The sequence below is a fragment of the Zalophus californianus genome, chromosome 16 (genome assembly GCF_009762305.2).
Source record: "Zalophus californianus isolate mZalCal1 chromosome 16, mZalCal1.pri.v2, whole genome shotgun sequence".
Lineage (NCBI taxonomy): Eukaryota > Metazoa > Chordata > Mammalia > Carnivora > Otariidae > Zalophus > Zalophus californianus.
Window position 1 is genome coordinate 59,246,046 of NC_045610.1, and position 16,442 is coordinate 59,262,487.

The 16,442-nt window shown below is 52.6% G+C and overlaps 1 protein-coding gene and 1 non-coding gene across 6 annotated transcripts in view; both read right to left on the reverse strand.

Annotated features, from left to right (window-relative positions):
* Window positions 1-16,442, reverse strand: part of CYTH1 (cytohesin 1) — a 78,694-nt gene that overhangs the window by 2,307 nt on the left and 59,945 nt on the right. For 4 of the 5 annotated variants that reach the window (XM_027625016.1, XM_027625015.2, XM_027625018.2 and 1 more), the window contains exons 4-12: window positions 15,307-15,373; window positions 14,893-15,011; window positions 14,533-14,613; window positions 13,320-13,432; window positions 12,251-12,399; window positions 11,733-11,845; window positions 6,502-6,580; window positions 3,195-3,266; window positions 2,449-2,603 (exon numbers count right to left, since the gene is read on the reverse strand). In XM_027625016.1, coding sequence (XP_027480817.1) covers window positions 2,449-2,603; window positions 3,195-3,266; window positions 6,502-6,580; window positions 11,733-11,845; window positions 12,251-12,399; window positions 13,320-13,432; window positions 14,533-14,613; window positions 14,893-15,011; window positions 15,307-15,373 — 948 coding nt within the window. The remainder of the gene's footprint in view (window positions 1-2,448; window positions 2,604-3,194; window positions 3,267-6,501; window positions 6,581-11,732; window positions 11,846-12,250; window positions 12,400-13,319; window positions 13,433-14,532; window positions 14,614-14,892; window positions 15,012-15,306; window positions 15,374-16,442) is intronic. The other variant, XM_027625014.1, reaches the window with a different exon arrangement.
* On the reverse strand, window positions 10,273-10,376 carry LOC113908347. The gene has a single exon (XR_003515427.1). It is a non-coding gene; the product is annotated as a U6 spliceosomal RNA (small nuclear RNA).

The window sequence follows — 16,442 nt, forward strand, 5'->3', positions numbered from 1 at the left end:
TGTGCCCTGGCACTCCCCCAGAGACCCCAGCATGGGACGGTGACAGCAGGGCCACCCCCGTGCACCTGTCCTTCCCAACCGCCCAGCACATGGTGCCGTGAGCGCGCCGAAGCTCTTCCAGAGCGGCCACACTCGAAGTGCCCGCGAGTCTCCAACGCTTGCCCGAGAGCCCAGCTGACCACTGGCTCTGCGCCTGACCAGGGGAATGACAGGCCCTGCAAACACACCAGGGCCTATTCACCAGAGGTGACATGTCCCCGAGAAGCGTCTCCACAGCTCCTTGGGGCAGCCAGAACCGACAGTCCCTGGCACCTGTCCCAAGGGGACCTTGCCACAAAGGCCTCAGTTTCAGTGCCGAGAGTCAAGGATGCTGAAGCGGAGCACTGCATGGCCGTCAGGAGTGCGTCTTGCGGAGTCACAAGGCTCAGGTGTGAAGACCAGCAGCACCTCTGTGGCTCTGGACAATTTAATTTGCTTTGCTGTGCCTCAGTGTCCTCATCTGTAAAATGGGGATGACCGTGCTTCCCAGGCTGTGGTAAAGGGTGAGGAGACGGTACCCAAAGTGCATAAACAGCGTGCGAATTCTGCCCGGTGACGAGGCAGCACCGGGGCCCAGCGAGGACCTAAGCCAGCCCAGGGGCGGCCAGTGCGCACCCTCACTCAAGGACGGGACGACTCCAAGGGCGACTTTCAAGAACGCCCAGTGGTTCTGGCTGTAGGAGTACAGACCACATGAAAGACAAAACGCAGGCAAAACCACAGAACGGTGCGTGGGGAAGGCTGTGCACGGCCACGTGCCACTCCAGGGAGACACAGCGGGGCCCAGACGGGACCCTGCGCGCACACAAGTGTGCAGGAACTGGACAGCATGCCCGGGACTAGTTAACCAGGCATCACGACGACCAGCTATTCACCCGACAGAAGAAATCACATCCCTTCCTTCAAACCATACGCTAAAAATACATTTCATAAGCACAAAAGAGTTAAGTGTTTTTTTAAAAAACATATGGTAAAAGAAGAGTGCAGGACACGTGGATGAGGGTCACTTGCTGGCCGGGGTGCCCAGGGCACGGCCACTCCTCCGCCCAGCCCTCAGTGGAAGGCTTGAAAGTTTTCATTTAAATTCCTTCGTTACCACACGGTGTAATATTAGCTTCCGTGTACAACAGAGTGAGTGAGTCAGCGCTTCCCACGTGTCATGCGTGCCGGGCTCCGGAGTCTCATTACTGGTACTGACTCCAGGGACACTGTGCAGCCTCGTCCATGGGATGAGGGTCAGAGGGCTCCCATCGAGGATGGGAGCTACCAGGGTCAGCACATGACCATGTCTCACCCCAAACGTCCCGGGAGCTGTCCCCATCACACCGAAGGGGCAGGAGGAGGGCCAGTCTCCAACGAGGCCGAGGGTCTGGCAGGAGGGAACGCAGCACCAGGAGGCCTCACCCCAAACCCACGTGCTCCTGCCCAACCCGACTCTTCCAGGTAGGACTTCCAAGCAGACGCCCATGGAGTCCATCACGTGTCTTTGTTCAGTCATCATCTGTTTGCCGTTTAACCCCGGCCAGACCCTGCACTGGCTTCAGCAGCGATACCAAAACACACCCCAAACTCGAGTGCTCCCCCTCGGGAGCAGGCTGTGGCTGGGGCGGGAGCAGGCCCGTCACGGGGGGATGCAGGGCCGCAGGGCCTCAGATCACCGGGTCAGGGCGGCCTCCCTGGCCTCTGGGGAAGTCACGCGCTCTCAGAACAAACTGCCACCAAGACAAGCAGCCAGGCCATGCCCGTGGGGCGCGATGGCCATCTGGACAGGCTCTGGGAAGTCCCGGGGTGGAGAGGGGGGACAGCTCTAGCCCGTCATCACCCTTGCACTGTGCCGCTCAGCCGAGCAGGAGGAGCCGAGCCCTGGGTCTGCGGCTGCGCCTACACCCGTGGAAGCCTGAGAACCCTCTTCCCCCCTCAGACCCGCAGCCTCCCCAAAGCACAGCAGTCAATGGTGGGGGTCTATCATGTGACCCTGGAGCGCAGCCATGTGACTCTGGGCAGTTTCCTCACCTGTAAATGGGACAAGTGTCCCCGGAAATGATAAAACATTAGGATTACTATCTCCGCCAAGCTGCCGTCCTGACCACGAGGCCTGCTTCCTAAGACGTGGGCTGACCAGGTGAACAGACGGCACCTGTGGCTGGAAGGCACCCGCCACCCACCCCCCCGGGCCGCCAGGAGCACTCCAGGAAGCCTAGGCCCGAGGCGCTCTCATAAATGTGCGGTCACGGTCACGCATCTAAGGATCCACCAAAAAGTAGTCTGGCAATTCCAGTCAGACTGCCCTGAGGATCTCAGGCAGGAGCCCCGGAGAGGGGCGGGTGGCGCACCCAACAGCTGAAACAGTCCCTGAGAGGTGAGAGCCCTCGTCGGGTGAAAGCACGCCACATCTCATACGCCACCTACTTGATGCATTTAATCCACTCCTCCTTCTCCTCAGGCGTCGGGGCTGAGATCCGGTACACGGTGTGGTTCCCCTCCACGACCCGCCCATCAGCCTCCGTCTTGCAGGCCTTGATCACTTGGTCTTTATTGTCAGGAATATAAAGCTCAAAGCAGTTCTGAGAATCACAAAAGAGAGGGAGAGGGTGTCAAAGATCTGAGAAAGCTGCCGACCAAGAACAAAAAATGTTAGTTTCTTCCTTAAAAGACCCTTCCTTCTGACCCCCACGAAGCACAGGCAGTATGCGGAGGAGCCTCGTGGTGGCACTGTGGAGAATGCGGCTGAGTGTCATAAGCCTGATTAGCAAAGACAGCAGCAGGGGCACGTCAGCGCCACTCCCAACAACACACCAGAAGCACGGAGCACCGAAGGTCACACGGACGCCTTCTAGAGCCCACCCCGCAGCACCGGCATATTCCGAACAAACGGGAGGTATCTGTAAGGTGCCCGAAGGCCCTAACACGAGCAGCCCAGTCATAGCGCTTGCTGTGGCCTTTTAAGGAGGGACAATTCCATCCCTCGTGGGACTGTACACATGTGACACAGAAGCACCTGTCATTTACAGCCTCATCTCTGGCTTCAACATGATCATTTTAAAGTCAGGCGTGACACTACTTTTCAGTTTTAAGTAAATCTTGGTAATTTCAGTCGTTTTCAAAGAACTGCTACACCCCTCCCTTCTGTCCTCTCCCGTACCCCACATACTTACTGGCTTTTTGGAGTCCTCTACCTCCCGGATACTCAGATTCTCTAAAGGGATAATCCCACGGGGCTCCTTGTCCTGCAGAACAGTTGCAGACAGAAAGACCTCACCGCGGGGTCAGGAGCACGTGGCCCACCGCGTTCCTCACCCACATGTCACCCGGGCCCTTCTGCTCTTCTCCCCTGACCTCGAGCTCACAAATCAGCTCTAGGGCCCACACCCTAGGTTCTAAAATCAGAAGAGGGCCAGGAAGTGTATGGGTACACGAATCCCTGTAACTGGGGGCCTCTGCAAGGAGGATGCCCAGGGCAGTCTCGGCGCCTGTCCTGAAAGAGGGGATGGGTGTGTCCCAGAAGAGCCCACAGGAGGCCCTCCAGCAGGGAGCACAGCAGCCTCTCTCACACCGAAAACCACCTCGCTTCTCTGCCCGCCTCCCGTACGCATCTCTTCAGCCTCTGTTCCAGGGTTGGCAACCTCCTGCCCCATCGTCCCCCTGTCCAGTGTGTGTGTGTGTGTGTGTGTGTGTGTGTGTGTCTGTCTGTCTTCATTACCTCCTGCCCCATCGTCCCCCTGTCCAGTGTGTGTGTGTGTGTGTGTGTGTGTGTGCGCGTCTGTCTGTCTGTCATTACCTCCTGCCCCATCGTCCCCGTCCAGTGTGTGTGTGTGTGTGTGTGTGTGTGTGTGTGTGTGTCTGTCTGTCTTCATTACCTCCTGCCCCATCGTCCCCCTGTCCAGTGTGTGTGTGTGTGTGTGTGTGTGTGTGTGTGTCTGTCTGTCTTCATTACCTCCTGCCCCATCGTCCCCCTGTCCAGTGTGTGTGTGTGTGTGTGTGTGTGTGTGTGTGTGTGTGTGTGTGTCTGTCTTCATTACCTCCTGCCCCATCGTCCCCCTGTTCAGAACAGAGCAGAGCAGACCTGCCATACCCTCGCCCCCATGGCTCTCCTCCAGCACTTCCCATCCCAGCAAAGGCCACCACACACACGCACTTCACACCTCCCTCTCCGGGACATCCAGCCACACAACAGCCCAAGACTTCGTTCCAAGGCCACCAGGGTAGCTGGGCTAAGCCTCGGCACCACACTCCCTACGACCAATGTTCCTGCAGCACTGTGCTCTCTCCATTTGCAGATGCAGGTTCCTCTTCTTTTTGGGGAATAGTCCCGTAATCGATGGTATCTTTGAACACGCGGGTGCGGATACTCCAGTCCTGGGATCATCTTTCTCTGCCCTCCACAACTGGTTACCTCTCCCCTAATCGTTTTCACATTTGTCTTTTTCAGATGCGATCTCTGTGACTGTTCCAAACCTTTCCTCTACGACGGTGATTTTATCCTGGGGTAATCTGTTCCACCCCTTGCAGTTTTCACTTATTATTACATAAGTCAGACATCAGTTACAGTCCACATATGTCACACTTGTGTTCTGGCCCCTTCCAAGGTCTCAGGAGAGAGTGGCGAGTGGAGGGCAGGGCTGGCTCAGACACCTGCCGTGCTCGGGCTCTCTGCTGGGACCGCAGCCGTCCTGCATGGGGGTGGGTGGGCTGCTCACGGGCGCACCCCCTGTGGACAGCTCTCCCACTGAGTTCACAGCCCGGAGCCCTCACTGCCGCTGCAGGAAATGAGGCCCACTTTCTCACTTTCCCGCTTCACCAGTTCCTACCCAGCGGCAGACTTTACTGCTCGCTGACGGGAAGAGGGCAGAAGTCCTACTCTGTTAGTGTCTCCTGGACTCAGGGCAGTGGGGAGGTGGTGGGGCTCCGTGGGGCAGGGCTCCCCTCCGCTCGGCACCCCCAGGCCGTAGCCTCTGTCCCTGCTTCCAGTGGCTGCGCTGCACAGAGGCAGTGGTCGCTCTTCCTTCCCCGGCTGCCAGCCCCCTCCTCCTGCCCCTGGATTTCCTGCACTGTTAGGTGCTTCTGTGTGGAAGCTCTGCCTACCGTCCTAACTCTGGGGCCCCCCGTGTCAGCAGAGACACATTCTCTGATGTCTGTGGCCCAAGACAATGCTGCTGAAGGGAGTGTGGGATTCAGGCGATGCCACCACAGTCAGCATCGGGAAGAACCACGGCATTCTGGAATTGCACACGTCACCACTGAGCCCACTCCCGAACTTAGGGCATATTGCTTAGATGCCTGTGTATGTTTCGTTTTAACCCCAAGAATAGTGAAAAAAATCCCAAGGAGACTTTAAAGATGCCACCAGTCTAGGTATCTTTGAGAAAAAGGCAAACTATGGGCCGGGCGGGGGTCGGAGGGGACAGAAAGGAACGTACTCGGCTGTTGACAGTGGCACTCTGGGGGCGAACGGTAGGAAAATTACTGAGTGTCATAATGAGCAGCCTGCGGCAGCGAGTAATCCCCACTCCCTGCGTGAGAGGCTACATCTGCACGGCGTCCGAGACGACGGAGCGCCACAGACGACGGCCGCCTGGCCCAGGCACGTGCCGGTGCCCTGGTTCCTACCTAGGCTAGCGCCCCGGCCTCGCACTTATCAACCACGCCCCACCACGCTCTGCACTCGTCAGACACGGTCCTTCCGCGTCTCCACGGTCTCAGTAGGATCCGTGACTTTTACTCAGTGAAGACCTGAGCCCCACGCTGCCAAGCCCAACGGAGACACGAGAAAGGATCAAGTGACAGGTGGGCAGCCAGTGTGAAGCCGGCCGGCCGGGCCTGCTGGGCGCTGCCCCAGAGGGAGCTTCGATAAAGGTCTTACTTTATCAGTTTTATTCTCACAGGCACTTATTATGAAAGAGACTTACATGTAGCACCTATCTGTGGTGTGACTCCATTCCCGCTGAAAACCAACAGAACTTGTAGGGTTGAAGAAAACTTCAAACTCTGGGTAATTCCCAACTTCCTCCATTTCATTTAACTTCCTTCTCCTCTATTACATCTTTCACCCCTGGGCTGCTTCTCCCGAATCCAGAAAACCGGAATGCTCCACATGGTGATTTTCATCCCCCTTTCAAGGGGTCACAGACTTTCTTGGCACCTGACCCACGTTCACTCTTTCCAGCCTGGCTCTAAACCCCATCTCTAATGCCGTGTGTAACGCCAGGCTGCTGCCTTCTCCTGGCCAGGCTTCTCTTGCCCCGGTCCAGAGCTGGATGGCGGCTGCCAGCCACCATGCCTTTGGCAGGACGCCCACGTCATCTTCAGGGCCCCCGACTCTGGGGTCTGTTCTAGCTCTTCCTGTTCACCTCAAGTCTCTTCCCAGCCCTCCCCGGGGCCTCCTCTAAGCACATCGGACTAGAGTTGTGCAGACACGGGGGCCTGGCCCACCCTCAGTCCCACAGTGAACCAGCAGATGCTCACCGTCGTATATTCAAAGTAGTAAAGGCAGTTGTCAGTCAGAATAAACCAGCGTCTTTTCCAAGTCTTGACCCTGCCACCTGCAGAGCAAACAGAGATGCATGTCGGACAGGAGCCAACCGGTCCGTGCAGGCTCCGTAACACAGAACCCTCCCTCAGAGAGCACGAGGGGCAGGGCACCCAGAGAACACTGAGACCATGGCAGAGTTTACACCAGTAACAAGACACAGAGCCCAAACAGAAGCACCTTTCACAGAGTGAAGGCCCGTGGTACAAGCCGAGCAAGCAAGTCAGGCGGCACCTGGAGATGGGCTGAGGGCAGTGGGGTGAGAGCATGGCGTGGGGGGGGGGGCACCCTGGGCACCAAGCACACGCAGTGCACACCTGACCGGGCTGGAGCGGCACCAGCAGGAGCTGCTGCTGTGGTGGAAGTGGGCCAACGGAAGAAGAAGAGGGGAGAGGGGCAGCCCCGGTCCCAGCTGCACTGTGAGGGCGCCCAGCCCAGGGCACATACATATGCAGGGCTTCATCAGACATGTTAACCCCTTCACAATCAGATCTAGAGTTTTCCTGGAATGTGGAACCCAAACCCCTGTAGTTTCCCCCTCTACCCCACCTTCCTGCTTAGAGTGCATTTCTATACTGGCTTTCAGGCCCTGGGCCAGTGTCCTACAAATGAAATTTCCCCAGAGTCCTGGATGAGACAAGGTGGAGTTCCTGCACAGGGGAGGAACCCACAAGTGAGCAGAAGAGCTCAGGAGCCTTTCCAAGCCTGGACTTCTCACCTGAGCTCTGAACACAATGAGCTATGGGAGGGGTCGCGGGCCAAAGGAGCATGGACAGTGGTGGCTGTGAGCCCCAAAGGGCCCCACCACCTCCCTGGTGAAGCAGCAATGCTGGGGCCGTGAAGCTATGCTTGGAAGGACATCGGGGAGGGAGGCTTGGCTGTGGGCTGTTTCAGTGAAGTCACCTCCCGCCCCCTGCACGGCCGTGAGCCGAACCTTGTCTTCGTCTGCTTACATTGGGGCAAGGGGCAGCTTTCTGAATGTGAACCACACAGAAGTCATGCAAAGGCCTTCCCATGTTACGATATGCATGCCATTTTCTACGCACTTCTTACTACCTCGACAGTATATGCTCTTCTTGCTAAGACTTAACCTCCAGGGATTATCACTTGTCCGGTCTTCACCATGGGGTGCAGAGTTGGTATGACCTTAGTCATGCTTTCTCTCTCGTCCCTCAGCACAGGCAGCTGAGCCGAGAGCTCGGGCGTGCTGCCACGTGCTCACGCCGGGTCTCCTGACGGGACGCCATGGCTGGAGCACTGCACATAACATTACGGAGAGGGCGCACCCAGCACTGGTCCCAGCATCGAGCAGAAGGCTGGTTGGACTTTCCGGTCCCTTTTGTGGCTCTGTGTGGGGGCCTGAAGTCTCGGGGAGGTTAAGTGATCGATCATGAATTGCACAGACCTAGGGTACAGAGGCCTTTGCCGCCAGCATGCACCTGCTGCCCACCCGCAGAGGCCCTGTGCTAGGACTGCCCCCCACCAGCAGCAATTTGTCGGTTTATGTGAGCATGTGCCTCTGGTCCCTAAGGCCCTAGGGCATGAATTAAGAAAAAAACCACAGATGGAAATATGACATGCAAGTAGAAAATGGGAAAGGCTGGGCAGGATCAAAACAAATGAGGAAGAAAAAGAAGACAAGGAATATATTTAGAATTGGAGCCAATATGTTATGAAAAGGAACCCCCCCGCCCCCACTTCAGAGCCTTGAGAAATCAGCTCTTCTACCTCTTGGGCCTTCATCTCCACGCAGGGCTCGGTACACAGGACACCTCAACCCATGCTGACTCCCATGCGCTCCCCCCACAACAGGACCACCCGGGGGCCCCTGGGGCTTAGGAGGTCATGGAGGAGGGGTCAGATGCGAAAAAGAAAAAGGTGGAAGGAAATCTCGGAGGAAAAGCAAAGCTGGAAAGATCCCCTCCCTGATTACAAAAGCTTGATGACTCCCCCTGACAATTGGCTGTGTTACAGGGACCTCTGCCGTGAGAGGCATCACGGCGGTCCGGGGGGAGCATTTCCATGTTGAAAGAAACAGACATGAAACAAGCAGACAGACCAATGCGCGCACCTAGGACAGTCCCTGTGGAACTCACAGGACACCTCCCACCCCCGAGGCGAAGGCCAGGCGCCAGCTTCCCCAGCACCGCCAAGTCCCCAGAACGTGCTAACGACTGTGAGCACTGGGGCCCTTCTCTGCGTGCGGCTCTGCTCAAGTAACGCTGCAGCACACACCTGAGGAGTTCCTCCTCTAGGAACACGTAACCCCCAAATCAGCAAATGGACAGGAGATACCAACAACATAACTAAGAGGCCAATTTTGGGTTTTTAACAATATTCACTGAAAAAGAGGAGGGAATAAAACAAAACAGAACATGGAATACGGAGCTGAGGTCGTAATGCCTTCCCCTAATACCCAGGACTTCTGGGGTGGGCTTTTGGTCTTTGTCTCCCCACCTCCCCGCCAAACTCGGCATCCTTTGAGTTTAGGGGATGCCACTTCCCCGCTTCATGCAAAGGCAAATGTCCCAAGCTGTCTCATTTACTTCTTGTCCTGGCGTGCTTTCTGAGCAGGGCATATTAGAAGCACGTGGCGCTGGGAAGTCAGACCCTCCTTCTCTTCCTCCTCTTCAGAAATTACTGTAATTCACAGCTGTGGTCAATTTGAATGCAACACATACAGAATATGCCTGGCCAATCTTTCCAAGAGAAAATTCAGTGAATACTTTCTCTGTTTTTATAAACCCACTCTTAGTATGTTTTCTTGCGTGACCGCATTCAGTGAAGTTTAAATTACCCCACGGCCTGGTGCCTAGCTGTCTGATGCACTACGCACTAGTCCTAAAGGGAAACATGGACCCCTGATCCTGACCAGTTCCCTAGGGACTGTACAATAAGTTAGAAGCAGCAGTAACACTACCACCAGCAATTAAAAAACAAAATAACCAAAAATAACAAAATAAGAAAACGCTGCAGCAAGTACAGTGGCCTTGGCAGAGCGAGCGAGCAGGTTGGGGGGATTACATACCTCCTGGAGTTTGGGGCAAGGAAAAGGAGAGCCAAAATCATGGAAACATACAAATGAGGGAGAAAAGAAAATTAAAACAAAGAAATTAAACCAAACTCCTTAATCTTAAAGTGCAACGTATTAGTCATTCACATCTGCCCTGGGGAAGCCAAACATAAAATCACTAAGCGGGGCGAACGCCACTGTATGGCATGTGAATGGGGGAGCCCGTTTCACCCGCCACACACCACCTGGTGAAGGCGGGCTCTGCGGCACTCCCGAAAACCTGGCCCCAAATATGCCGCAGATCCATGCTCACAAAGCTAATGTTTATTGGTCTATCCAGAATCCAGAGCTAAGAGAGGAAAATTTTGGGGGAAAATTTAATGTCTTTCTGCAGATGGCTGTCACTTTTTAAGGTGTGTGTAAGAATTCACACACATATTCCCATGAATACATACGTACACATGTGTGCACACGAGAATACACATTCTTACGGCTATATGCATACACGGACATACACACACAACTGCAGATGGCTGGAAGCCTGCCTTCTGCAGCACGTAAGTACACAGGGGTGATCCTAAGTGGCTACAATGAAAACACAGTATGAAGAGTTAGGGGTTTGGAGGAGCTTTAGAAAAGGTAATGCAATGACCTAAAAACAAGTCCCACATTTTGTTAATTTTTTTTTCCTTTTAAAAATATGGGATGCCTCATGAATTTACATGTCATCCTGGTACAAGAGCCAAGATAATCTCTGCACTGTTCTAATTTTAGCATCTGGGCTGTCAAAGCTAACACTCAGCATTAGCATTTAAACAAATTTCACTGGAGGGGAAGTAAATCTAAACTTCGATGTACTTTTTAAATTTCCAGTGGTTTTCCTTTCAGCTCGATCCATCTGGCAGGAAAGGTGCAGGGCAGGCTGGCTGGCTCTGGGGTTAGCAATTTTAGAAGCTTCACTTCAAGGATTCTACTGGCTTAAAGGCCTGAGAAATGTTGACCATCTCAAGAGCTAAGTCAAAACTCCCATTGGGGAAGTGGTGCTTTCAGAATTCACGAATTAAGTCATTATATATAAACACGAGGACTTGGGATATGCTTTTTAAAGGACATATAAATCCTACTGCTACCTGAACTCATCAGAAATTAAAACAGACTCCATTTCAGCACTTCTCAGAGGCTTCAGTCATCGCCAAGAGAGGAATGACTTCTAATTTCACCAGGCCTAGTAGCCGAAATGGTAGAGGGGGAATCATTCTAACGAGCACCTCCTGGTGATGAGGGAATCAAAAGGCAAGGCCGAAGAAAAGAGAGGAATGTATCCTCTCAGGGCCAAAAAAGTGCTCATTATGTCCAGGGGCTCTCTCAGTGTTCTGGAACAATTAATGAAATAATCACATCCAGGCACAAATGTCATGAAAACCCTACTTTTCCTCTTGGTTACTCTATGACCTCCAGGAATGACCACAAATCTCAGCAACATAACCTCACTTTTGGCCGAGGGAAGAGGAATATTTTAAAAAAATTTTTCTGAATGAACAAAATCATTAAAGTGGCTGATCTGGGTTGGAAAGCAGGTTGGGCGGGGCGGGGTGGGGGACCACTGCCCGAGAATGAGTAAGAGCGCTGTGGGTCGCATTGCAGCCAAGGGCTCAGGTTTGCCATGCATTCTGCCTGTGGGGAGCCAGATGCAGCAGGAAGTGATGATGCACTGGGGTGGGGGAGGCGGGAGCACCAGATACAAATCTGTGTGATGGGAAGTAGAGAGATGGACACGGCTGGCCACCCTCCCCGGGACGGAGAGGGCAGAGAAAGGAAAGGGACCAGGTTCTTCGGGAACTGCCTTGAAACAAAACCTGGCCAATCAATTCCAGAGTAAAAAAGTGGAGCGCAAACCCATGGGAGCAGTGTTTATGCAGAGCGAATCTGTACCCAACACTATCTCTATATCCCAAGGGGGCACTGACTGTGCATTTACTTCCTTTCCCGAGATGGATCTCGTGAGAACACTAGCAGTTTGTACCAAAGTCTCTCCATAGTGCCTCCTATAACCAACCCCCACTCTCCCGCAGTGCATGTACATGCGAGTGCGTGCACACATCCTTTCTTTCTCAGTTTCTGTGCCAGGAGCCCTAACCCAGAGTGCATTACTTACCAAGTTTCAATAACCAGCCTTCCCGGTCTGGGTTGAAGAAAGTGTGAGTGAGGTCATTCCCATCATCTTCTGGGATTTTAAAGGGTTCGTTTTTTATGCTCTCATACAGATTCTGGGATAAAAGATGACATTGCATGTCTCTGGTTCTAGAAATATCTCTTCTCCCTCCCCCTTTCTCTTCATTCATTCAATAAGCATCGGTTATGTGCCATGCATTTGTCAGGCACTGCGAACAGAAGAACATGACCAGTTCTGCCTTCAGGCAGCTCTCAGAGACAAAATAAATAAGGCACCTAATGGATAATTAAGAAAGAAAAGAAAGCAGCCTGACTTGCACTCACGCTTTTAGTTTCAGACTTAGAAGCCACTTTCCCCTCCTGATTCCCTCGCTGGGCCTCACTACCAATTTCTTAATGGAAGTCACACAGTTAAATGAGTTTTATGAGCAGACACTCGGTGGAGCATACGTCTCTCTCCTGCCTCGACTTCACCATCTCCTGGCTTAGAGCGAGCTCACCCGGAGCAGCTCCTCAGGCAGGTCTCCCCCATCGTTGATGCCGCGATTCATGGCGATGAACCTCTCCACGGTGGGCTTATCTTTGACATTGGGGTTGTGCAGGCTGGTGTTCAACATGATGATGGCAAACGAGAGGACGTAACAAGTGTCTGAAGAGAAAAGCGCAAAGAGGATCAGAAGCATCCCCCAGAAGGACCAAGAAACGTCTGACGACATCCAGACTAAAAGCCATGCTCTCAAAAGGAGGAGGCAAATCCACAGGTCTGGGTGCCCTCCAAATGAAAGCTATATACTGCAAACTAAAAAGAGCAAGGCACAAAGAAGTGCATCAAGTGTTCAAAACTTAAGGCTGATTATATTTCAGATTGCAAAGGAGACCACAGACACCCACACCCCAATCTGAAAAACAACACAATGTATAAAAAAGAAAATACAAAATACCTATAATCCCACTACCTGGTAACAACTTACTTTGCTTTACTACACAAATGTGCAGCACATCACAAATGTACTCACAGATGCATATTCTTAACAAAATTGGAATCAAAACAGATAGTTTTGAATCCTGCTTTTCTGCTGACCTTATTAGCATTTTTCCCATGTCAATAAAGCCTCTTTTTTAAACACATTTTTATTTTTTAAATTCTTTCACAAAATTGGAATATGGCAGACACACAAGTGTGTGCGCGTGCATTGTACATAACTCCGCGCTCCCCGCCGTAAATGTGCTTAGCACCCGCCAGCACGCAGCGTGACTACAGCAATTATTAACTGCTCCTAAGCTGTACTTGCCAAACTTCCACTTGCAAGGTAAGTGAGCCACAGAGACGAAGAGCATGACTTTTAATAGGTGCACATTGCCTACGTCTCAGCTACTCCAACTTACATTCCCACCGCCTTATTCCTACTCCCTGGACTTCTGGAACATTCCCGACTTTTTACTATCATAGCTACCATTTAACTCAATGTTCTTGGCATGAACCTAGGCCCTGTTGTTTTGGAAACTACCTAGTGCCCAGAAAGACTCGTGTGAAAGGCTGGCCGTCAGCGGGGCACGCGGCCGCCCTACCTGTGGACTGGAACACCCCAATATTACACTGGCAATAGCGCTGGGCAAACGCTTCCATCATCCGGTCAATCTTCTGGGCCTCCCCTGGCAGCCGGAAGCTCCACAGGAACTGCCTAAGTAATGAGGACAGGTGTGTCACTGGGCTGGGGCTCGGAGGCACCACTCACTCCTCCGGGAACAGGTGCTACACTCCCGTGGGTTTTAATACAAAAGGGCAAAAGGGGACCCACTGGCATGGGGCTTCTCATCCTGCAGCTCTGCACAGGTGCAAGCTTACAGTTCTACATCACGGTTCTCTTAGTCAAAGGCAAAGTTTTAAGAAAACGTGAAAAATTAAGATTTTTCCCGTATAAGAGAATGGTTCTCCTCAGATGAATACACAAGACTGAAATAGAAATAATGCTCAGGTTAATGAGCTCCCATCTCCAGAAAACAAATGAGGTGGCCGAAAAAGAGAAAATTTTTCTATCAGAAGATTCACAATTGATCCCTTTAAGTCAAAGAGAGACCCATGGCCAATAGGTCTCACTGTGCTTTACTTTCATCTATCCAAACAGCAACACAAAAGTTGATGCTGTTGACACCCCCAGCAGCGAGGTCACCGAGGAGCAGTGTCTCAAAAGATTTAGTAAAAACGGGGGCACCCGGACGGTTCAGTTGGTTGGGCATCTTGGTTTTGGCTCATGGGTCACAAGATGGAGTCCCACCTAGGGCTCCACGCTCAGTGCAGAGTCCGCTTGGGATTCTCATTCCCTCTCCCACCACCCCTCCCCTGCCTTTGCACGTGTGTGTGCGTGAGTGTGCACTCTCTCTCAAATAAATAAATCTTGAAAAAAGAAAAGATTTAATAAAAAATGAAAATTTACTCTCCTTCTGAGATGAAGTGAACAGCTACTGACTTCCTATTCTAGGGCAGGGGATTAAAGGGCCTTCTAAACTGGAAATTAGAAAAAATTGCAAAATTTAAACATTCACCAATTTCCCAATGAAATTTCCCAAATGAAATACATGAAGAAGAGTTTTGCAAAATTTGCCTTCAGGATGCGGTGTCATTCTGTTCTATTTAACCATCCAACCCTCCCGGTCACAGGCTCTTCAGGATGTCCAACAGAGCCCCCAAAATATCCTTTCACCAAAAAGCCACAGAGGACAGACGCAGCCTCAGAGACCGGCCTCTCCCACCTTCCAGGGCACCCTCCCCAAACGCACTCACCGTAGCGCCTGGACAAGGTTAAGGTCAGTGAACTCATGTAACTCCACAAATGCATGAAGAACCTGGATATTAAACTCGTCTCTAGCAGGAAAAACAAAAGATGGGGTGGGGGGGAGCGGAAGTCAGACACCGAGCCTGAGAATCCAAGCCGTCCAGCCCCAGCCAGGCCCTTTCCACGCTGAGTTCCACAGTCCCGCCGCCTCCACACCCAGTGAGGAGGAAGCCCACGTCCCTCTGTCCCCATGCCTCTGTAACACCAGCCACTGTTCCCCTGCGCTCAGCCGCTTCAGGACAGAGCTCTCTTCGGGGACAGGGAGCATTCTGGCACTCCTGACCAAGCCGCATCCCCCGAGGCCTTACCTCTCCCCCAGGTAGTCACCAATGGCGGTTTTGTTAAGGCCTTCCCCTTTGTACAAGAACTGGGCAATGTCTTCACAAGTATTCTTCAGCAGATCATTCTCTATTAAGAACTGGATCCCCTAGAAGACACAACAAGGATGCCAATGACACTCACCCTGGTGACCTCCAGGAAGGAGGGGAAAGGGCATAGGAAGGACGGGTGTGGGAATCTAGATGCGCAGGAGTATCTAATAAATACTGGGCAACGGACATGCAGGGTCAGGGGAGTCCCAGCTGGGGAGGGGCTGAGGACGTGACAATGGGATGTGTGCTCGACGGAAGGGCCGGAGCCGTGACGGACAGCACCGGGCTCCAGCTGAGGCCGCAGTCACCCCATCTTAGAGCCGAGGGCTCCAGCACCACCCTCTCACTCACCTTTTTAGGGTCCATGTTAAACTTTTTCCTGCCCATGGCTACCTGTTTGTTCCTCTGCATGTTTTTCCTGAAAAGCAACCACCACAGCCATGTCAGTCCTCCAGGCAGTCGGGAGGCTGGGAGAGACGAATGTCATTCCCACCTGCACCCACTGACTTGTAGGGGGTCTCAAAAGCACTATCAGGAGAGCGCGGGCATACTTAGGCTACGTGTGGAAGGTCAGCTGAAATCCTAACCCCAGCCCCACGTCCATTTGTTCCTTCTACCCCAGGGATTTTAACATGATTTTTTAAAAAACTTTATCCAGGTATCATGCACATATCACATAATAGACCCATTTTAATGGTACATCTGAACGATTTTTAGGAAGCTTATGAAGTTGTGCAGCCATCACCGTGATCAGGTTTAGAACATTTTTACCACCCAGCAAGGGTGTGCTGCATGAGCGAGAGGCTGCCCGCCCTGTGCCTGCCGGCCAGCATGCCAGTAAGTGCTGCCGGCCACGGCACGGGCACATGTGGCACACGACGAGAAGGTGCCACGCCGGGTCCCAGTGGCCACGCCGGCTCACCAACACCAGGGACCCCAGGCCCACTCTTAGTTCTGGGCTGTCTTCTTATCACCGAGTTGCATGTGTTCTTTACATAGATATTCTGGATACCAGCCCTTTTTCAGACACACTACTGCAAATGTTTCTCCTTGTCTGTGGCTCACCTGCCTATTTCTTTTCATAGTATCTTTAAGAGCAGAAGTTTTAAATTCTGATAAACTCCAATGTAACCATTGCTTTAAAGCTACAATGTTTTTAAATGTAAAGTTAAGAAAGCTATAATCCCAAACTGACAATAGAAAGCCTGGAAGTGATGAGCTGGCCATTTTCGGTAGACCGCGCAGCTTCACTAATCTCTAATGGCACCGCCCACACCCACTTAAAATAACAAACTCAAATGGTCTTAGGAAGCCAGACTGGGGACTTAGGCTTAGAAAAATACAGACATGTAGTTGAGTTAGAAACAGCCCAGTTAGTGCATTAAGTACTTAGAAAACGGTCTGGGAACCCCATTCAAAACTAAACTCTGGAGGTCGCTGATGCTTCACGCCGTTACCCTGCCAACAGTCCTCGTCACGTTGCACTA